This window comes from Sphaeramia orbicularis, chromosome 4, assembly GCF_902148855.1.
Source record: "Sphaeramia orbicularis chromosome 4, fSphaOr1.1, whole genome shotgun sequence".
Lineage (NCBI taxonomy): Eukaryota > Metazoa > Chordata > Actinopteri > Kurtiformes > Apogonidae > Sphaeramia > Sphaeramia orbicularis.
The window spans coordinates 8,568,144-8,592,503 of NC_043960.1; the positions used below are offsets into that span (position 1 = coordinate 8,568,144).

Here is a 24,360-nt window from a genome sequence, read left to right on the forward strand (position 1 = left end):
TTAATCTATGTCTGACAGATAAATATTCAATACACCCTGTGGACTCTACCGTTGTCAGTAAAACTAGACCCTTTTTTCTCTTGCGCACAGACTTGAAAAGACAGAAAACACAAAAATGAAAGCCCTCCAACACATCAGCCTCCAGCAGCCACTTTTATCAGATGCATTAAAGCCAACGGAAACAAAAGGCCAATCAACTATGAATAGAGAAAAGCATGCAGAACAGGAATGAACCCTATGGCGTTTAGATTTAGGAACATCATGACGCTCCGGACATTTGACACACTTACGCTTTGTACATAAATGAAGCCTGCGAACTGGAAGAACCCATTTGTAATTGTTCCTTTTGTTTTATGGATGAAATATGTTACAGTCAGATGTTACATATAATTCTCTGCAGGCTGAAAGTGAGACATACGACACCTTCAGACACGTACGAGTGAAATCGAGTCGGGAAACGTAATTGGATGAAGAGCAGACGGAGCGTGTCGACAAAGAGGATAATGGATAACGGAAAGAGCCGTGTGCACATCTGTGTATGTAAAAAGCATGCAGGACTAGATATATATGTATATGTATATGTATATGTATATGTATATATTGCCTCTAGTTTAGAAGAAAGTCATTTTATCAGGATGTAATAATGGTACCTGCGGACATATACGCCTCCCTCACCGCTCTTCCATTACTGTTTACATGCAAAGGTATCCCACGGATGGAAATCCACTCAACTAAAGTGTACACATTATCTTATCTTACCTATTATTGGTTTTCACAGTGTGCGAGCTTAGTTGCCATGGCGATGCAAACACCGCTCTGCTCGATGGATGATACAGAATCAGAGAGTTCCGAGCAGAATACAATGACTCACACGTACAAAGCCTTTACCAAACATGAGTATGTGCATTTGCTGTACATAGAAGAAGTTAAATCCTGCGTTTTTTTTTTTTTTTTTTTTTTTTTTAAACCGTTTACACCAGAAAATAAACGTCATACATTCAACTTTCTACAGTAGTAGGAGTCTTTGTTATTGCCGGCTGGTTTAAGACAAGAGGCCTGTGCACGTCACAAACCAAATGTCCGAGCTGTTGTATTAAAATATGAAGCCCTCTCCTCTGGGATAAACGCAAATCAAAGCCTTCACTTACTCACTTCACAGCCTTTGCATTTATATTATTAACTGTTGTAATAAAAACAGGATTAGTCCAAGACAGCAAAGTGATTTTTATTTATTTATTTATTTAACTGTCAAATAAATTCGAAGCTCTGCATAATATTAACTAGGGCTGCACAATTAATCGTTAAAAGATCGCGATCTCGATTCACACATCTCATTTCTAAACACGGACGATTCTTAAGCGTTTTATTTCACGGGCTGCGTTACAAACAAATGCCCACAAACGCAGAAACACCGCCTCCTCCTCCCTCAACCAATGGTAAAGCGTCTTTACAACACGTGAGTCGTTGAGTGAGGAAAGAGTGAAGTACAGCAGAGGAACGTCTGCGGTAAAGAGAGTGAAATGAATGAAAAATTAACTGGTGCCCGATAAAGATTCGCATTCGGCGGTGTTAATCTCATGTCGGTCTTCTTTTCTGTCATCCAGATCCAAGTATCTCGTTACTTTCACTTCTTCTTCTCCTTTTCTTTTCTTTGCCGGTGAGGATAACTCGGCCTTTAACCAAGAATCAAAAGTCTCCAAAAAATTTACATTAAAAAATTCCATTGTGCCGGCTTGGAAGTTTCTTTGCACTGTAAACTTTCACAGATCAGCTGACGTCGCTTAGCAACCGGGACCATAAGTGACCGGACTACTTGCGGAGTGATATAAAAGACGCGAACCAGAGGTAAAAGAACCCATTTTCCTTGACAGCGGTGCAATAAACATTTGGTGAAAAAAATCATGCCAGAGAATCGTGATGTCAATTCTAAGCAAAAAAAAAAAAAAAAAAAAAATCGTGATTCACATTTTTGCCAGAATCGTGCAGCCCTAATATCAACATAGATTTATATTAGGAAATTAAGATGCAAGTGATTGTTTGCACCTCGTGAAAAAGACATGCACAGTTAGTTGCATGAGCAAAAAAAAGTTTGATTCTGGAAAATTATAAAACGTCTAAAAAGATATTGTGGAAAAAACTATTATGCAACACACACAAAAAAATTCTACATTCTGAACTGAATGGAGAGAAGAGGAGAGAGCTGTGCCCTAACATTTGGCTTAATATTAAAATAATGGCAGCCAAACCAGATAATTACATTAAAATTCATACAATTCAGTTCAATAAGTGACTTCAGTTGCCTTGAAATAGTATTATATTACAAATATATAACAGTTCAGATTGAAATAAAAAAAACTCAAAAGACATCGTAAATGTTTTCCTTTCATTCATGTCAAACAAAACGCTGGCAAAAGAGCCACTAGAATATCCATTATATATGATATTGTATGTTATGCATGGCTTTATATATTCTGTTTTACACGGTATATACACCAGCCTTTATTTTGTTCGTCCAGTCTTTAGAAGAAAGGTCCATTCGTTGGCTGTTAAAAGCAAACTCAACTGAGGGAAGCTATTGTGAATCACCACAATTAAGGGCTTTGATTGTTTCAGGCCCCGTTTTTTTTTTTCCTGATGTGCTCCCAACGTTGGGATTGAAATGGCTGACACTTCCTACGGATACAGCATATCGACAACACACGGAACGACAAACACACACATACACACACACACACCGGTGGACGACGCACGAGCTAGCACTCCAAACGCCACAGATATAAAAGGAGAAACCGGGCCGATGAAAGGAAACGAGAGAAAAAAACCAAAGACAAAACACTGAAGCGGGAACAAACGGATGTGAGTGGGACCGACGAATCAAAGCGCGAGGAGGGAAAACACTAGACGGGAGATGACCGTAAGATCAGCCTCGAGGCAGATCTGAGCCTGGCAGCGAATAGGAAAGCAGCTTCTACGTACACATACGACACTCTGTAGTTTACATTACACTAGAAAAAAAAAAAAATGTACAAGGTGATATTTTGTACAGTGGACACACACACTGGCTGAGAAACAACAGTTTAGGATAAAGAGTTAAGGCTTGAACAGGACAAAAGCAACACTATGTTTGTGTTTAAGTGTTTACACAAGTGCCAATATCAAAGAGCACTATGGCTTGCTTTCACTTTGCGCCATTTGCAACCCGAAATTCTACAAAACTCAACACCTACTTGAAGGGATGCAAAATGGCCGCCACAGAAAGGCCACTAGAGGGAGCTGTGACATCCAGGAGACGCCGGACTGTGAGCGGCTCCCTCTCTAAGCGTTAGGCTTTAAGGTGGTTTGGTTGATACTAGAGCCTCTTCCTCTTAAAGTAGTCGGCGTACTGACCGCCCAGGCCTTGGGAGTGCTGCCCGATGTAGGCGCCGTCCGATGATGTCACTTCCTGCACCGCCAACTGAGGATACTCCCGCTTGTGACCCCGTGTCTGGTTCTGAAGCGACAGAAATGACAAAAGACGCAAGAGTTAGAGCAGTGTTTTTCAACCTTTCAACCTTTTCAACCCTCAAATTTGACCTCCTGATCTGTTAATAGAACAGGGGCGTCAAACTCATTTTAGTTCAGGGGTCACGCACAGCCTAATATGAAATAAAGTGGGCCGGAGCAGTAAAATAATGTAAATAATAGGGTAAGAACTTGGAAATAATATCAACTCCAATGTTTTCTTTATGTTTTTGAGTGAAAAAAGTAAAATTCCGTAATTAAAATGTTTACAGCTACAGCTACAGTACTTGAACGTAACATAAACAAATATGAAAAACCTGAAAATTCTTAAGAAAAAAATAGGACCAATGGCCCTGTAGCTTATTGGCCAAATTAAAAGCTTTGGGAAATGTATCCAGATGCCATTTATTATCCGCAGTTATGTGTATTTATTCTATTACAGAAATAGCCCATGTTTTGGTCATATTCCAATCAGATCTGTAAAAAAATTCAAATTCCAACTTGATATCATTGATACTGATTTACTGGATCAATCCACTTCCTATCTGTTATAATGGGAAAATTTTTGAAAGTTGCACCAAATCCAGAATCAGATCCGGATCCAAATAATTTCAATACCTTGTGTTGACGTCATCATACAGAAGCTGTATACCAAGTTTGAAGTCAATCAGAACTGGAGTTTGGGAGAAGAAGACGACAGAAATTTTTTCCCCATAAGAGCTCATGTTAAATTTTCCGTAAGTTCCTGGATCCAGAAGAAGATCCTGATCAGCATGTGGCCATTATGTTTTGGTCATCTCCCCATCAGGGCTGGACTGTAGAAATTTACACTGGATATCATTTACATTTACTGAGAGTTATTGCATCTATCCACTTCCTATCTCTTATAATGGGGAAATTTTTCAAAGTTGCCCCTAATCCAGAATCAGATCCGGATCCAAATAATTTCACTAACTTTTGTTGACATCATCATAAAGAAGCTGTATACCAAGTTTGAAGTCAATCAGAATTGTAGTTTTGATTGAAACAACGATTGAAATTTTTGTAACGGACGCCGACACTGACGGACGCCGCATGACGACAATCGCTTACAGCCTGTCAGCCAGTAAGCTAAAAATAAGTGTAATTTTAACAATATTACACCTCAGTTTATCATTTATACATATGCATCCCAACTTACAGATCACAGTGGGTCTACAGATACACAAAACATTTCAGAAAAGGCAGAATATTGTTAAAATACTACATATTTCTCTTAAGACATTTCAGGATGTTCATATTTTTTGTGAAAAGCTAGTCTGTAAATGTAAACATTTTTGTGTAATTTTACTTTTTTGACACTAAAACAAAAAGAAAAAAATAGCTTTTTTTCATTATTTATAGGATATTATGATAGGATTTTACTGGTCTGACCCACTTTAGAATGAACATCCTCGATTGTTAATATCTTAAGTGTAATTTTTACATTTCACAAATTCATCCCAGGGGCTGGATTTGGCCCCCAGGCCATGTGTTTGACACCTGTGTAATAGAGGAAACTGAGATGCAGTTGGTTTTCTGGGTGAGATTCATTCAGGAAAAATAATTACCATGAACTGGCCCGAAGGCAAAAACACATTATTGTTGTTACGTTATGGCAGGAACAAAGAAGAACTCCCAAAGAACATAAACAACATCACCTAAGGCAGTGGTTTTCAACCGTGGGGTCCCCTGGAATTTCTAGTAATTGATAAAAATGATTAAAAAAAAAAACAAACGTATTAATAAAAAATATATGGTGAGTTGACAGAGACAATCCCAATCCATAAAAGACATGACAAACTGAGTCTGAAACTGCAGCACTGTGGTTCTGTTGATCTGTCAAATGTTCATTGTGGTCAGTTTCAGATGCTGCAGCTCTTTCATAATTCATAGTTTGAGTTCTTGTTTGTTCAGTTTTAATTGTCAGCCTTGTAAATCCAAGCTGGACTGACTGTACATATCCTGACCAAGGAAAATCAAATTCTCCCTTTGTGCAGTAATCTACACCTGGCTTTTCTGCCTCCGTCCATAATAATATACATTATATAGACTAAATGTCATCTAAAATAAACGTTTATTTGCAACATAGTATAACAAACTATTACATGATCGAAAACAAATTACTTCAAGCAAAAAAATGTCTCCGTTTTGAATGTCTGGGGTCGCCAGAAATTTGTGATGTTAAAATGGGGTCATGAGACAAAAAAGGTTGGAAACTACTGCTTTAGACGATGACACAAGAGTGGATCGTTTTTAAGACTTCCACTCTGGAAGGTGGTTTCACTTTCTTGCGTTTTCAACCTCTAACAACAGTTACCCTCTAAACGAAAGGCACATCTGATCAAATATTTTGACATTTTCACCTGAGAGCATTGTTGTGTAAACTGGGCCTTAAACAGGTCATTCTGATCCGGTTTCTTATATTTGGTCATGGTATATAGTACAGTCGCGAAAAAAATTATTAGACCACCCCTTGTTTTCTTCCATTTCTTGTTCATTTTAATGCCTGGTACAACTAAAGGTGGATTTGTTTGGACAAATATAATGATAACAACAAAAATAGCTCATAGTAGTTTAATTTCAGAGCTGATATCTATCTATTTTCCATGTTTTCTTGATAATAACCAAAATCACTTCAGTTCTTACATCAATATCTATGGCATTGCACTGACAAAAACAGTGCTTTTAGGCATTCCATGTTTTCTTTTCTGTCTGTTTTAGTCACGATACACATAGGAATGCATAACCATTGTTTCTGATGACTTTTGACGGCCTAATATTTTTTTCCGCTGCTGAATATATTGGTTTATATACACTTACACAACAGATTTATAAATCTTCCACTAGATAGAACCTGTAAAGGGAATGTATTGTTATGCGCCGACAGTGTTTTAAAGTAGATGTGGTAGCTCTGAGACAAATATTCCTTTTGAGTAATAATTTTTTCCGCGACTGTATGTTCTGATTTTCAGTTGTAGGCCATATCCCACTGGTTACCCTAAAAAACCTGAGAAAACTGTGCCTAAACACACTCAGTCCACTGTATAAACTTTCAAAATCTCTATACAACTGACTTTTAGACAGTTCTAAAAAGGAGAGCTGGATTTGACATCTACTCCCAAATCTGGGTCTTTTTGTTCCCGTCATGCTCCTTTTTATAAACATCACTGTACGGATCACGAGATCAAACAGCGGATAAATAAAAAGAATCAGCCGAAAGAAAAAGGAGACAGTCACGATGACGGAGACAAGTCGTGGAATTTGACAATAAATCAAACGTCTTGTGCGTTTGTGTGCGAGTCTGTGTGTGCTCTGGGATCACACACCGAAGGTCTTCGCTTCGACTGAAGGCTACAGAGACTCTCTGTGCAAACAAACATAAATCTCTTCAGAGGCGGCTTTTCTGGGGCGTCTGGACCCTGTCTGCCCACGTCATCACACCCTCCCTCCCCACAGTACAGATAAATCTAAAGGTGCACCGCTGATCTGGACGCCACATGTCAGGAAATAAATGATATGGTAGTTTTAGTCCACAGGCCGGTGAGTCTGGTGTTTTTCTGTGGGTTAATGTGTGAATGATCCACTAATTCACACCATCCATGAGTGTAAATACTCAAATATGGTAAAAGTGTAATGGTCATAAAGTCCTGACGGTAACAAATGGGGGAAAACATTCAGTGGGCGCCGTTATGACCCGTGCAGTAAATCCAGCTTAATGTACCGGTATGTTTCTGCAGCCGTAACTCTATTTTACAGGTAAGTGGTGTCGTACTCTCAGTCTATTTTTTTTTTTTTTTAATAGAATTTTATTTTTCAAGGGTTAGGGTTAAGGTTTATACAGAAAAAAAACATAAAAAACATTTAAAAACAGGGTACACAGGGTGCGATTTGTCAAAAAAACTGAAAAAAAAAGAAAGGGGGGGGGGCAGTTATATACATGGAGGTGTGGTCCATAACTAACGTAACTAACGCTGGCGTGAAATGAAAGTGAAACTTTACATACTTTAAACATCCAACTCCCTGGTTCTATTCCTCTCTTACACAAAATTTTCACAACTTCTAACCTGTGGACCCCCTCCACTGCTCTATGCCCCCCCCCCCCCCATGAATTTGTCACGTTTACCCCTCCTTTAAAGCGCCCCAGTGCATGGGGACATTCGCAGATTCTGAGACTGCCGACAGTTGGGTTCAGGTGAACGTTAGTGCCAGTAATGTAGGATATAAGTAGAAGAAAACTGACACAACCTGCCTGTTATTTACATTGGTTGCCTGCCCCCCTGAAAAAGAAATTCATTGAGTAGATGTAGGGATGTAAAAACCAGAGAGGGGTATTGATCCCCCCCACCCCACCCCCAGCAAATCACACCCTGGGTGTACATAATCAAATAAATTATAATAACAATATACAGATAAATGCAGTTTCCTAAAGAAAAAAGAATATATAAATAAAAATAAAAAAAATCGACACAAAGTCCGGTTGTCTTAATAAGATATATGTCCTCCATTTCTCCCATATTTTATCAAATCTATCATTTTGGAGTATGTTGTAGAATGTGATTTGTTCCATCACAAAACCCATGTAAACAATTTGATGCCAGTCTTCCAGGGTTGCGGCATTTACATTTTACTATTTTTAATTAATAGCTTTCTGAGCAGCTATACTCAACATTCCAAACAAACATTTACTGTCCTTATTTGTGTCCAAGGAATAAATACAACCAAAAAGCAACTCTCAGACTATTTTCAACAAAAAAAATAATAATTTAGAATAGTTTAAAAGGAGTTATATGGAGTATTTCTACTTTAAAATAAACAAATATTACCAAATTTATCTTTATACTTTTATTTTGTGAACACTGCAATGATATTTTACTGCAGAGATATAACCTGAAATAACATCACTATGAATGTTTGTGGCCACTAGGGGGAGTAGAGAGTCATGGGTTGCTAATGACAACGGCAGATAGTTACGAGTTGGGATAAAAACTGTAAAAAACAACTTTCAGTGTCAAAGAAAAAAGTGACTAAACTGACAGTTCTGACCTTGTTTGTTGGATTCCAAACAGATCTTTAGTTCAGCTGCTGACAACACAAACTGTACAGAAAACAGGTGATTTGTGGTTTGACTGTGGCTGTTTTCAGTCTAAAAACAGAGCTAAGCTAACAAAGCTATAATGTAAACTATCAGCTGATGCAACACATGAAGATTATAAGAGTGTTATTTTAATAGACTGTCAAAATAAGCAGCTATGAGATTTAATCTGAAGAAGAAAACGTGATGATACCATAATACAGATGTGTGTAAACAATTAGCTTTATACTTTATTCAGTGACTGATACAGTCTGTGGATACATAGTGTTGATTCATTGGAGGTTTTGGTAGAACTAAGTGTGTTCTAGTATGTGACATCCCCACCCCCCCCAAAAAAAAAAAAAAAAAAATTCAAAACTTTTCTCTTGGTTTTAGTGTAAAATTACATGAAAATATGTACGTTTACAAACTATATTTTCACAAAAAGTGTGAAAAATTGAACAAATCTGAACATCATGGTGCATCTTCAGAAAAATAAGTGCAATTTTAACAATATTCTGCTTTTTACTGAATGTTTTGTGTGTTTGTAGATCCACGTTGATCTGTCAGTTGTAATGCACGTGTAAATGATAAAGCCATAAATTGGAATTATTTTTCATAAGAAACTTCAAGTTGTTTGTGGTTGTTCATGTTCTTCAGATTTTCTTTGAAGGATATTTTAAGACGTAAACATGGTCATAATTTTACTTTTTTCACTGTTATTATTTTTGAGAGCCAATTGGACTATATGTAGCTCCTGAACTAAAATGAGTTTGAGACCCCTGTTGTAAGACACAGGTGTTATGGGTATTGATTGCTATTAATGTTTAATTTTAATATTTAATTGTTTTCTATTCATATACCTGCCTTTTGCACCTGCTTTTTTATCTATTTTTTGTGTGTTTGGTTTCTGTTTTTATCTGCTGTTTGTAAAGTGTCTTTTGAGTTCTATGAAAAGCGCTATACAAATAAAATGCATTATTATTATCATTATTATTATTATTATTATTATTATTATCACTATTATTATTATTATCACTATTATTATTATTATTATTATTATTATTTGGATCGACTACGCTTTAGTTCGGCTGAGAAATCTTGATGATACCATAATACAGATGTGTGTAAACTATTAGCTTTATACTTTATTCAGTGACTGATACAGTCTGTGGATACATAGTGTTGATTCATTGGAGGTTTTGGTAGAACTAAGTGTGTTCTAGTACATGACCCCCCCCCAAAAAAAATTCCAAACTTTTCTCTTGGTTTTAATGTAAAAAAGTAAAATTACACAAAAATGTGTACGTTTACAAACCATCTTTCCACAAAAAGTGTGAAAAATTGAACAAATCTGAACATCATGGCGCATCATCAGAAAAATAAGTGCAATTTTAACAATATTCTGCTTTTTACTGAATGTTTTGTGTGTTTGTAGATCCACGTTGATCTGTCAGTTGTAATGCACATGTGTAAATGATAAAGCCATAAATTGGGCTTATTTTTCATATGAAACTTCAAGTTGTTTGTGGTTGTTCATGTTCTTCAGATTTTCTTTGAAGAATATTTTAAGACGTAAACATGGTCATAATTTTACTTTTTTCACTGTTATTATTTTTGAGAGCCAGGTGGACTATATGTAGCTCCTGAACTAAAATGAGTTTGAGACCCCTGTTGTAAGACACAGGTGTTATGGGTATTGATTACTATTAATGTTTAATTTTAATATTTAATTGTTTTATATTCGTACACCTGCCTTTTGCACCTGCTTTTTATCTATTTTTTAAGTGTTTCATTTCTGTTTTTAATCTGCTGTTTGTAAAGTATCTTTGAGTTCTATGAAAAGCGCTATACAAATAAAATGGATTATTATTATTATTATTATTATTATTATATGGATCGACTACGCTTTAGTTCAGCTGAGAAATCTTGGTGATATCATAATACAGATGTGTGTAAACAGTGAATTTTATACTTTAGTCAGTGAGTGACACAGACTGTGGATACATAGCGTTGTTTTACTGTTGGTTTTGCTCGTAAGTGGGTTCTGATATTTAAACTCTCCCTGCTGGGGACAGTTTGGAATATCAATACTACATAAAGTTGCAGAAAAAATTATAGACCACCCTTATTTTCTTCAATTTCTTGTTCATTTTAATGCCTGGTACAACTAAAGGTACATTTGTTTGGACAAATAGAATGATAACAACAAAAAAAGCTCATAGTAGTTTAATTTCAGAGCTGATATCTATCCATTTTCCATGTTTTCTCGATAATAACCAAAATCACTTCAGTTCTTCCATCAATATCTATGGCACTGTACTGACAAAAACAGTGCTTTTAGGCATTCCATGTTTTCTTTTCTGTCTGTTTTAGTCACATGATACACACAGGAGTTAGTACTGGATTGCATAAACATTGTTTTTGATGACTTTTGATGGTCTAATAATTTTTTCCACGACTGTAGAATCACGTTAAAGTTATGTCTTTAATATACTTCACCTTAGTAACAAAAACTACTGTATTTAAAGTATAGAACAACTATATCAAAGCTACATCGTGGCCTTCATCAGTTAGTCTTTCTTCTTCATATTCTGTGACGTGGGTGAACTCTACTTTTCTTCACTTAAATATCACACAGGTAACAGGTTTTCTTGCCTTTGACAGGCTTAAGGACGTCTACTATAAAACATGCATTAAATACTGTTTCATTGACAGAAGCTTGAAGTCAAATGAAATCAAGTGTATTTTAAATAAGGATGTGTATTTTTAAAAAAAACGTAAAACTCAGAGCAGGAGAATGGTGAATGGGTCCACAGTGAACCAAGGCTGAGTAAACACAGAGACAGTGGGATTTTCATTATCAACCAAAAGCAGGAAGCAGCTCAAAAATAGGTGAAATAGACAAAGAAATCTGTGTAAAATATGATCAAATGTGCTCAAAGAATGAAAGGCAGTCTCAGTATAAATACCAGCTAGTACAATCAGAACATATAAGAGCTGGATTCTCTGTGGAGTTGAAGTAATTACAGACCATGAACATTTTTAAGAATCCGTTGGAAAATAAATAGCAAGAAATTAAATAAACTTTATCTGTTGATAATTCACGCCAATTTTTTTTTTTTTAATTAATGACATTTTTTTCATAGCGAACACTTTCAAACAATAGAGAACAGATTTACAGAACAGAGAATATTAATATTTATTGGCTTATTTAGTCCATTAATTTAGTTTTGTTTATTTCAAATATGCAACAAAATAAAATAATCCTTCTTAGTTCTTATAAATGAAACAGATAAGAAAACAAAACAAACAAAAAACAAAAACCTATACATAGATATGAAAACAAAATATGACATTGAAGTGCCACAAATGCCCTCAGGCTTCCCCTAAAGGTTATTTCAAACTATAAAGCAGGGATGTCAAACATGTGACCCATGGTCCAAATCCAAAGGCTCTAATCCGGCCCATGAGATGAATTTGTGAAATGCAAAGTTTATACTGAAGATATTAACGATTTATGATGTCGAAACCATTTTAGTTCAAAGGCCACATACAGACCAATATGATCTGAAGTGGATCAGACCAGTAAAATAACAGCGTAATTACCTTCTTTTTTTGTTTTAGTGTGAAAAAAAGTTAAATTGCATGGTCAAAATGTTTACATTTACAGACTATATTTTCACAAAAAATGAGAATAACATGAACATACATGTGCAACCTGAAATTTAAGACAAACAAGTGGAATTTTAACAATGTTCAGCCTGTTATGAAGTGTGTTGTGTCTTTGTAGATCCACGGTGATTTATCAGTTGTAACCCATGTGGAAATGAGAAGCTGAGGCATAATATTGTTTGCATTTGCATGAGTCACACTTTTACTTTTTTGTGCTAAAACAAAGAGAAACATTTGGAGTAATTATCTATAGGTTACTGTGTTATTACTGGTGCTGACAATTTTTTTTTTACCAGACTAATCACAGGGTTGCTATGGATTAATTTCGATTAATCACGATTAAATATCATTCATTTTTAACCTATATTAATCCCTTTTCAATTTGCATGAGCACACAGATTGAAGAAAGTAGGGAATATATATGTACTTAACGTGTTTGTCACAAGCTGAGTGACGTGTTAGCTGAAGTACTAGCAGAAACCTCAACTGATGTACGCTTTGCGTTAATGTGTTTTTTTTTTTATTGTATCTTTATTTGGAATGAACAGCTAAATTCACCAGCAGATCGACATTAGTAAAAAAAAAAAAAAAAAAAGAGACAAATGTCATTCCAGTTTTTGTTTTGAGTTCAGAAGATGCACTTCACCAGCCCATAAGGCAAACCAGTCTCAAAAATGAAAAGCCTCGGATCGTGGAAAAAAGTTCATTCATCCTTGTAGTGACCATTCTCCTTTAATATCTTAAATTTCACAGCCATTGCATTCAGGTAACCACAATGGATATACATTATCCAGAGGATGATCTGGTTTGTGCAGAATAAACATAACCAAATGGGGCTCATATACTCACTGAAAGAACACTCTGATACAACTTAAAGATTGAATAACATATATGGAACTGTGTAAAGAAATCGGGGGGGGGGGGGTAATGCTGTCACTGTCATAGAAATGATCATCGATAACCAGTCAGAAATTAAATAAGCGTATTACAAAGAAAAATATTGCCAGTGTGATCAAACAAAGTTTGCTTTTGTGGGGGCTATGAATAAAATCCAGTTATTCCAAATTTGGTAAAATTTGTCCTTTTGGATTCTTAACTGATAGATTAATGTGGTATTTTAAGATGGAAGTGCTTCAATGAAAATAAAACTCCTTCCTGCAGAGTGTGTATAATAGATTAACTCCATCGACTGTTCCGTCTTGGTTTTTTTGTCCTCATATTTCCATCCAGAGGGCCAACGTACTGTTTAGTGTCTTCCATCTTTATGGGTTGGCTCTGCTGCCTGTCACTACCGAACCAACTGACCATCTGCACATGTGCGACGCTAACTCTACTTGGACAAACTGACCCAAATGCTTTGGCAGAGACGTTCAGAGTCATCCTGCACAGCAGATGAGTTAATTGCGTTAAAATTTTTAATCAGATTAATCATGATGATGGATTTATCTGCATTAATTCTGACAGCCCTAGTTGTTACTTTACTTGTCCGGCCCACTTCAGATCAAACTGGGCTGGTCATGGCCCCTGAACTAAAATGAGTTTGATACCCCCGCTATAGAGGTTGAATGATCTGTTTTTTGGTTTTTATGGTCAACGACAACATCCACCTACTAATGTAAAACAAGTTAAAATGACCCATAAAAATCGGTATATTTCTGTGGGTTTTCTTACTTACATAGTAGTAGGTGTTCCAGTCGGTGGCGGCGGTGTGTGCGTGTGTGACGGGGCCTGGTGCGGCGGCCGCCGGGTGTGGTGCTCCGAGGAAGCCGGGCATTAATGGCAGTGTGCTGTAGGCCGGGAGCACGGCGGCGGCCGGGAGGACGGCGGGGGGAGGAGGGGCCCCGTTACTGACGGCGTGAAGAGACACGCCCAGAGGTTTACACACATCGACCTCCTGGAACAGAGAAACACATGGGCGTGGTACACAGGGTTTCTACAGGTGTATACAAGTTACATTTAAGACTTTTAAGACAGAATTTAATGCCCATTTTACAGCCTATTTCACGGCCATACCGGCAAAAGTGTGTGACTGCTTGAATTTAGCAAAATGTATTTATTTACTCCAACATTTTGACTAATTTAAAATGAGTTATATGTACTATTTCTACTTTAAAATAAACAAATATTACCAAAATGTATCTTTATACTCTTTTTTTTTTTTAACACTGCAGTAATATTTTACTGCAGAGATATGATCTGAAATAACGTCACTGTGAATGTTTGTGGCCACTAGGGGGAGTAGAGAGTCATGGGTTGCTAATGACAACGGCAGAGTTGGGATGAAAACTTTATTCAGTGACTGATACAGTCTGTGGATACATAGTGTTGATTCATTGGTGGTTTTGGTAGAACTAAGTGTGTTCTGGTATGCGACGTCCCCCTGATTTTGAGATTTTAGAACATCAATACTACATATAATAGCATCTTTTAAGTCACTTCTTAAAACACACTTTTATAGACTTGCTTTTATGTGATGTCTGTCTCTTAATTTTTAATTTTTAAATTTTATTTTATTTTTTTAAAATTTCTATGTAGTACGCGAACCCCCCCCCCCCATTCCAAACTTTTCTCTTGGTTTTAGTGCAAAAAAGTAAAATTACATGAAACTTCTTTCATAAAAAGTGTGAAAAATCTGAGCAAATCTGAACAACATGACACGTCTTCAGAAAAATAAGTGCAATTTTAACAATATTCTGCTTTTTACTGAATGTTTTTACATTTACGCATTTGGCAGACGCTTTTTCCCAAAGCGACTTACAGGGGAAAACCAATCAAATCACTCAATCAATCAAATTTTATTTATATAGCGCCAGATCACAACAAAAAGTTATCTTATGACACTTTATACATAGAGTTGGTCAAAACCAGACTCTAAGCCAATTTACAGAAACTCAACAGAATGTTTTGTGTGTCTGTAGATCCACTTTGATCTGTAAGTTGTAATGCACATGTGTAAATGATAAAGCGATAAATTGGATTTATTTTTCATAAGAAACTTCAAGTTGTTTGTGGTTGTTCATGTTCTTCAGATTTTCTTTGAAGGATATTTTCTCCAACGCCTTGATTCCCATCATCCTGAGTTGAATTGATCTCTTGTCGAAGGTGCTATGAACTTCAAACAAGTTCCCCTCCACGCGTGTCAACCAGGTTGAGAATGATCCTTTCTCCAACCAGGCATTGTTAAATTTGCACTTCCTTTTCAATTGTGAGCTGTCCCTTAATGTTCAGTGATCATTTCTCACTGGGGCTGCAAAGTTAGCGATAATTATTTCCTAATGTCAGTATAAATTATCGGGTTGGAACAGGTGGAACTGAGTCGACTAACGTTACTTTGGTTGCAGCTTGGACATTTAACAGACATTTAAACACAATACAACCAACAAGTTTATGGCAACATAACTTAAAACCTACCATATTAAATTTAATACCTTTTAAAGACTTTTTTAAGGTATTAAATGCAGATTTGTAAATTCAAGACTTTCAGGACTTTTTAAGACCCCGCTGGAACCCTGTGAACACTTTACCCACTGAACTGGGTAAAATGCAGACTGAATTTACCCACACTGCAAAAATCCAAATCTTACCAAGTGTATTTTTCGCATTTCTAATCAAAATATCTCATCAGACTTAAAATAAGACATAATCACCTAGAGTAACTTTTCAGTGCGATATAAGAACTTTTTTTTAGACACCAGATCTTAAAAATCTTATTTCAAGAAATCTTACCAAGATAATTTTCACTTTGTTCCTTTGGCAGATTTTTTTTGTTTGTATTAAGCAAAAAAATCTTGAATTAAAAAAAACACAAACTGTTTACTGTTTTGCAAAATAGACACCCTAGAGGGCCAACAGTAAAGATTTTATAGTTTGATGAACATTGGAGCTGCACTTTAAGGCAGGTTTTATAAAGTGGTCAAAAACAGATGTTAATTTTCTGTCCATCTGCTACTGAGGTTTTTATTTATTTATTTATTTATTTATTTTAACTATTTTTAAGCCAGAAAATGAGGTTAAAAACTTTTTTTTTTTAAATCACACATCTAAAAGTGCTCATTATTTCCTGTAAAATCAGGTATCATTTATCTTTCTACCATTAATTATTTAGTAATTAATTAATACAGACTATCTTGATAGGGAGATGTTATAACATTCATTAATGATTGTATATGTAGTAAATACTTAAAGTGCATGGAAATATTATAGTTTATATTAAAAAAGGTTGATTATGCAAATTTGATTATGTGAAGTGACTAAAAAAGTGTATGTGAATGGTTTGTATGTTGGATGTTTTGTGCTATTATAAAAAAATATATATACTAAAAAAAAGTGGGTTAAGAAAGCCAAGGAAGTGGAATTAATTTAATTATTAATTTGAAAAATGGGGGTAGGAGTTTATAAGTTATACTTCTCCCCACTCCTTTTTGAGCACTGAAAAATTTTGTTTAACCATGTAGTATGGTTCTTTGTCATCTGATGATTCTATATGCTCAAAATAAATCTAAACTAGCTAACTAATACTAATACCTGAATCACTCTGAACATTTATTTATTCATGCATATTTGCTCACATGCCTCCTAGTGTTTATAGAGAATCAAGGTTATTATCGTTAACGAAAACTCACGAAATGACAAAAACTAGAATAGTAAAAACATTTTCGTTAACTGAAATAAATAAAAACTATAATTAAAAGAAAAAAAATGATAACTAACTGAAACTGTATTGTGTGTTTACAAAACTAACTAAAACATATAAAAATTATGGATAAAATTCCCTTCGTTTTCGTCTTTGTCAATGTCAGATTGACATGAAATCGATTTATTTCCCTCAAGCAATTTTAGCAGCTGGCACCGTATGATATTTAACGGTCCGTCACTTCTTGTCACTTGTGGTTTAGAGTCGTCTTCTGGTCCCCACTCTACCTGGAAACATGGAGACTAAAGTTGGGAGAAAGCAGCAGAGTCCTGTCTGAGATTTATTTGAATTCGACGGTGAAGAAGATAAAAGATATTTTAAAAAAACCTAAAACTAAACTGAAACTAAGCATTTAGAAAAAAACAAAAACTAATAAAAACTAGCACACTTGCTCTAAAAACTACTTAAAACTAAATGAATTAGAGAAAAAAAGTCAAAACTAAATAAAACTAAACTATAAAGAAAAAAACAAAACTATTACAACCTTGTAGAGAATACACCAAACCAGAACGACTCGCCCTGATTCAACATGAGAAACTATATTTTGATTGGAATGACAGTGATTCGAAGCTGATTTTTAACATCATGTTGTAATATTTTTAGAGCTGCAACCGATTAATCGACTCAAAGTGATCCAAAAAAAATCATTCAACCACAATTCTCCTGAATCAAAGCTTTGTTTCCTTCGTTTCTTATTTAATTTATTTATTTAATTTATTTGCACAAAATAAGAACAGCAATGGAAAAAACAACATTCAAACAAGTAATAAAATTGTGCAGGAGAGGTTAGAAGCCAAAAAAAGAAAGGCTTATATGAATACCTAAAAAAAGAATTAAAAATACAATATAACTGTAATAATAAACTAAAGTAAAAACAATAAAAATGTAATCCACATTACAAATCATCAAATACAAATCAATTGATATACAGCCTTACATTTTTTCATGAATTAAAGTCCTTTTCAGATGCTTTTTAAACAGCAGTGTCTCTGCTGTTAAACATTGGTTCCACTGTTGTGTTTCACACGGACGCTTATTGTGACGCACAAAGAAGCTTCAATTCAGGAAAACTGCAAATAGAATATCTCCCTTCAATCAATTTGAGTCGATTAATCGAAACGGGACTTTTTGCATTGACTTCAAGCACCTAGTCGATGAACCGGTTGTAGCTCTAGATATTTTTAGTTTGGTTTAAGACAGAGGGACTTGTCCTTTGTCCAACATATCAGTTTATCCACCGACAGTGAGCTCAGTCGACTAGAATGTGACGCTGCTGCTGTAGAACGAGCCAAAACCAACGTCTCCGTCTTCAAACACAACATGCACATGCTCTGCTCCTCCAGCAGGCGTAGAAAAGCCTGGGGGGGGGGGGGGGGGGGGGCACTGGTCGGGAGGGGGTGGAGATGACTGGTATCAGCTGCTGGGTGCAGAGTGATGTGCTCTCTCTAACAGGGTATCAGTGGCTTCCAGAGGTCAGCCCCTCCACATAAATACCAGCTCGCTGCTCTGAGGGGCTGCTGACCGGCGTTTTCTGCTCAGATAGTTTACACTGTCCCACAGGCACAGGAAGTGGTTTGACTTTTAAGAGCTTCAGCCTCAAATAAACCATCATTAGTTAAGATATTATCTGCTTGTCCTGCTGATATCTCATTCTCATACAGTTTTAATGATTCATGTTTTTGGGGAATACTGTTTACTTTGTCAACCTGCTGCAGAACACAAGCCCCTGTGCGAAAAATAAAAGGGATTTTTATTCTGTTAAGTCAATAAGGGAATGAGTTACTTGTTTTTAGTCAAATATTTATCCGACTGCAGGATTTTACTCTTAATTCTACTCTCCTGCTGCATACAATGGTTAGTATTTGTCTCTACGCAGGCTTTTTTTGTAGTTGTGCTTTTGTTTAGATATTCCGTGCGTTTCCATGACAACTTTTATTCCTGGTTTAATCTGAATAAACATTAGATCATATTTAAGATGACCATGTAAACACCTTATTCCAGTTGAAAAAGAATAGTTCGGATTAAATTTAAATCTGAATAAAGTTTAAGGTTTAAGGTTTAATCCCCTTTTAATTCCAAACTAAATTATTCCTCGGACATATAAACCCTTTATTCCGTTTGGACTTTATTCCTTCCACTCTCAACCCAAACCGCTCCAGTGGGCTATTCTGATGGGATCTACCAGCCTGGAAAACCCTGAAGGAACAGTTCATCACCTGTTTTTTATTCATTCATCTGTCATGCACTAATGAGTTCGATAAGTGGGCTAAACAAGTTTGCACTGCAGTGCACCGATTACCTTGTTCTCGCAGCCCTTCCGTTAGCTTAGCTTAGCCTAGTTTAGCATAATCGCTTCATTCCTATGGTCAGATGTAGCCAGGCTTTCATGGGTGATTTGTAGTATTTTATAAGTGATTTTGTGAAATTCAGTTCTCCCTAATCATTCCTTTAGTCCGCTGGGGTCAATATGATCACAAATTGAGGCTCAAATTATGGCTATGTGACTTACTGCACTAATAAAATCTTGGGAAATAAAAACTAATGCAAAGCTAAAACGGTAAAGCAAAGCTAATTTAGCGCATGCATCCCTTCCAACCAAAAGATTTTCCAACTTCCATCAACACAACAGTCCCAAGATTGTATGAGTGCAGTAAGTCGCGGATCTAAAGAAATAATTTGGGAGAATCAGATTTCACAAAATCGCTTACAAAAGACAACAAATCACCTTTAAAAAACTGGCTATGTGTGACCATGGAAATGCAGTGACTATGCTAAGCTAAGCTAACAGAAGGGCTGCCAGAACAAGGCAATGTCAGCATGACAGCGCAAACCCTTTCGCTCATTTATCTACCTCATTAATACCTGATGTAAACCTTTATTCGGGTTTAACATTTCCATGTAAACAGAAGAGAAAATACTTAAGTTCCGAATTAATTTCTTCTGGAAAAATACATTGGATTTAAAAAACATCATGTAACCGTACCCAGTCTCAAACAGGTCATATTTTGCTAAACCCACTTTTATTAGTCTTTGGTTCATTTATTTGTGCATTTGGACCCTAATAGTTCATAAAGTTTGAATTTGAACCCTCCAGGTGCTGCAAAGCTATCTTTATATTCATTTTGGCAAAAATCGAGTGGATTTCTACAACCTGTTTTAATTCCTGCTTAATTTGTTACGTTTTATAACTAGTTACATCACAACATTTGCACATAAAGGGTGGGGAAGCAAAATTTACAATATTTGGAGGCAGGGATTGAAAGACAGTGTATGACCAATTAGTTTATTGAAAGTCATGAGAATTTATTTGCCACAAGAAAATTGACATAATAGAAAATGTTTTTATTCTATGTGTCCTCCTTCTTTCTCAATAACTGCCTTCACACGCTTCCTGAAACTTGCACAAGTGTTCCTCAAATACTCGGGTGACAACTTCTCCCATTCTTCTTTAATAGTATCTTCCAGACTTTCTCGTAATAGTTTTGCTCATAGTCATTCTCTTCTTTCCATTATAAACAGTCTTTATGGACACTCCAACTATTTTTGAAATCTCCTTTGGTGTGACGAGTGCATTCAGCAAATCACACACTCTTTGACGTTTGCTTTCCTGATTACTCATATGGGCAAAAGTTTCTAAAAAGGTATGGATAATAGTGTTAGGTATGATTATGACATTAATATATGTTTGGTTTCAAAACAATTGACGCAGTGCCTGCTGAGAAAAAACAACTAACTGTTCATTGTAAATTTTGCTTCCCCACCCTGTATAAGGTCAAGACTTCTGACAAACATTTCTCTAAGTACGCCATAATTGTTTATCAGCAGCCGCAGTTGTAATAAAAACTGAAAATATGTCCGAACTTTGAGCCGATTACCTAAAATGTTCAGTTGTTGGTTGTACTAACGAAGAGAGGTGATCGGCATGCACATCCAGAAAATGAAAGGTGTGCAGGATCTCCAAAAATTGGATGAAAAAATAAAATAAGGTCTGCACAACCTGTGAGCTCCCAAAGAATATATTACCACGAGTGACGTTTGAAACTGACGCCCTTCATCAGACTTAGGGCAGATAAGATCACACAGCTGTTTATATAGAGTACTTAACTGCAATGTCACATGACAGGTAATGCACAACATCTCATATAATCAAAACAAAATGTAAGCTTTTTTAAATGTACAATAGATCATATAAATTCAACAATCAAATCTCTTAAATAAACACAAATACAGTGATCCAGCCACAGTGTATTAACGAACTCAAGTGGCTGAACGGGACAGAAAGAACAGCCAACAGCCTAAGGGGGTTGGGGCGTGAGGTGGTTCATTTCCATTTAAAGGGCTCAAAATGACCTTTCTGGTGTCATTACTCAGAAATATGGTTAAAGATGGACCTGTGGAGTTGAATTAATGAAGAATTCAGACCAAAGCAGAGCATTTACAGTTTATGTAGACCACAGGGAAATGTTTTAAAATGCATAATTCCATAAAAAAAAAAAAAAAAGCAAAATATCACTCCTTTAAGTTTTTAATACTGTGTGTGTGGAAGCTTCGAGTTAATCTTGCTTGTTAACATATGTTTGTTATGATCTGAACACAAGTGGACAGCCTTCAGTCAGTCAGTACACACCCGGCAGTAGAATGCATCTCTATGGATCAAATTTCTGCTTGTCACTGGATATCACTTCATGCTCTAGATGCAAAAAACCCCCTCATGTAATCGCCTAAAAAGAGGCTCAGCAAGCTTTCATTTCTTAAAAGTGGTGTACTGTTGACGTAGTACAAGCATATTTAACAGAATCTTTTTTGACAAATGCATCTAAAAAAATAAATAATAATTTATGAATTAATAGAATAGATCTTTATTGCCATTGTACAACGAAATTAAAAAGTGCCATCCTAAAAGGTACAATCCCTGACATAAAAAAAACACACATACACAATCACACTCGCATAATAAATAGATTAAGAAAGTAGAAAACACACAGACACAATCACACTCCCATAATAAATAGATAAATAGATGCTGCCTTTTTATCTTTACTAGTTAATGTTTATGTGGTAGAAGAAATAATTTAATTCACTGCACTGCCTAAAGGTGACCATCTGCTTTTGACATTACTGCTAGTAAAAATCAGATCTTCAATTGCTTAAAAACATTTATGAATTTTAATCATATTACGCAAACAGCATTTATTATATTTACAAGTGTGTTACTGCACCTATGATGTGATTAACTTGTAATAATGTTTTTGACATTTCCACTACTTTAATATGACACTAGTGCTGCTCAAATGAGTATCCAGTTTCAATTTTGTGGAAAACTTCTGTTGAAATAGCAGAATTTACATTAAATGCTAAAATCTTGCCATATTCCTTCCAGGCTGCTGCTGAATGTGGTCTGAGGGATCAGTCGTTCCTCTGTGCATCTCTGGTTGTTGTTCACACCTTGCACTTGTGATCAGATCAGTCAAGACACCTGACACTTTCAGGTGTGAACAGGGCCTTAGGTTAAGGTTATGGGGTTTGGTATGTAAGCATGTATCATGTGTGCGTGTGTGTGTACCTTGTTGGCATAGGCCTGGTTTGCCGTTGCAGGTTGGGAGTAGTACTGAGTCACAGCCTGCATGTAGGAACTGTAGTCTCCATATGAGGACACAGGTGGAGCCTGAAATACACAAAACACTGCTTATACAGAACAGCTGAGATTTTTTTTATGCTTTAAAGGAGCAACATGTTGAATCTTTACATTCAAATATTAACCCTTTCATGCACGAATTATGAGAACCTTAGTCAAGATTTTTTTCTTCAGTGTTTAGCCATGAAAAAAACAATGCGATCGAGTTTTTTTTTTCTATGGAGTTACAAAAATATCCATGCATTTAATTTTTGAAGTAAAGAAACATGTTTAAAACCCAATATCTGAAAGTGATATGAAAACAATGAAATAAAAACAATTTAATGCTGCTAATCTGATGTCTTCTCACATTTTAACATATTCCAATGCTAGTAATTACTCACTTCATGGAGATAATATGCAAAAAAAAACCTTCTTGTCTAACAAATAACAATTGATTTACACTTAAACATGTTACTGCAGATCAGGTTTATCAAGAACAGTAAAGTTACAGTAATGGTCTGAATTACAGTGTATGGGATGGTGCATAAGTGTCCACTGTGTTGGCTGATATGGAACTAAAACAACAAAACCCATTAATATACAAGAGAACAGCTGGAGAAGAACTGTCCACTGGAGTGGACAGTGCATGAAAGGGTTAAAACAACAGCTTTAAATTATCATTAGAATCTTTGAAGTTCTGCAAAAGATGTCAGTGCATCATGTAATCATGTTCCAAATACACAGCTCTGGACTTCTGCTAAAGACACCAGTAGATTGGATTATACAGAAATGAACTGAATTTATTTACACTGATGGTCCAGAGGATTTATGTGACCACTAGAGGGAGCAGTGAGTCACTCTGCTGGTCTCCCATGGTGAGGAAAACACCATGGGGCCTTTGACTACAGCCTCACAAAGTGACCAGATGGGATGAGAACCACGAAGAAACAACTTTTAGAGTCGGTGAAAGTGACAAAGTCATAAAAGCTAGAAGCACTGTTGTTGTCTCCTCCACTGGACACAGCTCTGAATAAAAAGAATAGAGTTTGATGCTGAAATAGCAGTGTTTCTTCTAAATAGGTGAGTTTGATTCTGAGGCTTTTGAAGGTATAAAATTATTACCCCGCCCCCCCGAAGAAGAGGCAGGGGGGATTGTTTTTGGTTCAGTTTCTTTGTTTATTTCTTTGTTTGTTTGTTTGATAACACTCTAGCAGCAAAACTAGAGGCTGAATTCATGCCAAATTGGGTTTATAGATTGCCAGTGACCCACAATAGAAGTCATCACATTTTGTGAAAAGTAGGTCAAAGTTTTTATTCAAATTTTTTATGAATTTTTAAAAATCTTCCTATTTACTTATAATGGGCGAAATATGTGTGAGGGGCGGGGTTTGTTGTGCCTGGCACCACAAGTTATGAGATGCAATTATGTTTGTAAAGTTGTTGTTTGTTGATCTATGGTTCAGACTAAACTGTGACAGTTCTGACTTTATTTGTTGGATTCTAAACAGATCTTTAGTTCAGCGACTGACAACACAAACCGCACAGAAAACAGTGATTTGTGGTTTTACTGTGTCTGTTTTCAGTCTAAAAACAGAGCTACGCTAACAGAGCTATAATGTAAACTATCAGCTGATGCAGCACATGAAGATTATTGGCTTAGAGTCTGGTTTCGACCAACTGGATATGTAAAGCGTCATGAGATAACTTTTGTTATGATTTGGCGCTATATAAATAAAATTTGATTGATTGATTGACTGATAAGACAATGTTATTTTGACCAAC

At 35.9% G+C, this 24,360-nt stretch overlaps 1 protein-coding gene across 1 annotated transcript in view; it reads right to left on the reverse strand.

The window, feature by feature from the left end:
- Positions 1 to 2,005: 2,005 nt before the first annotated feature.
- The window catches only part of LOC115418495 (ribonucleoprotein PTB-binding 1-like), a 48,591-nt gene continuing 26,236 nt past the window's right edge, over positions 2,006 to 24,360 (reverse strand). The window contains exons 8-10 of the mRNA XM_030132990.1: positions 22,525 to 22,626; positions 13,944 to 14,162; positions 2,006 to 3,490 (exon numbers count right to left, since the gene is read on the reverse strand). Of these exons, the coding sequence (XP_029988850.1) occupies positions 3,350 to 3,490; positions 13,944 to 14,162; positions 22,525 to 22,626 (462 nt within the window). The 3' untranslated portion in view covers positions 2,006 to 3,349. The remainder of the gene's footprint in view (positions 3,491 to 13,943; positions 14,163 to 22,524; positions 22,627 to 24,360) is intronic.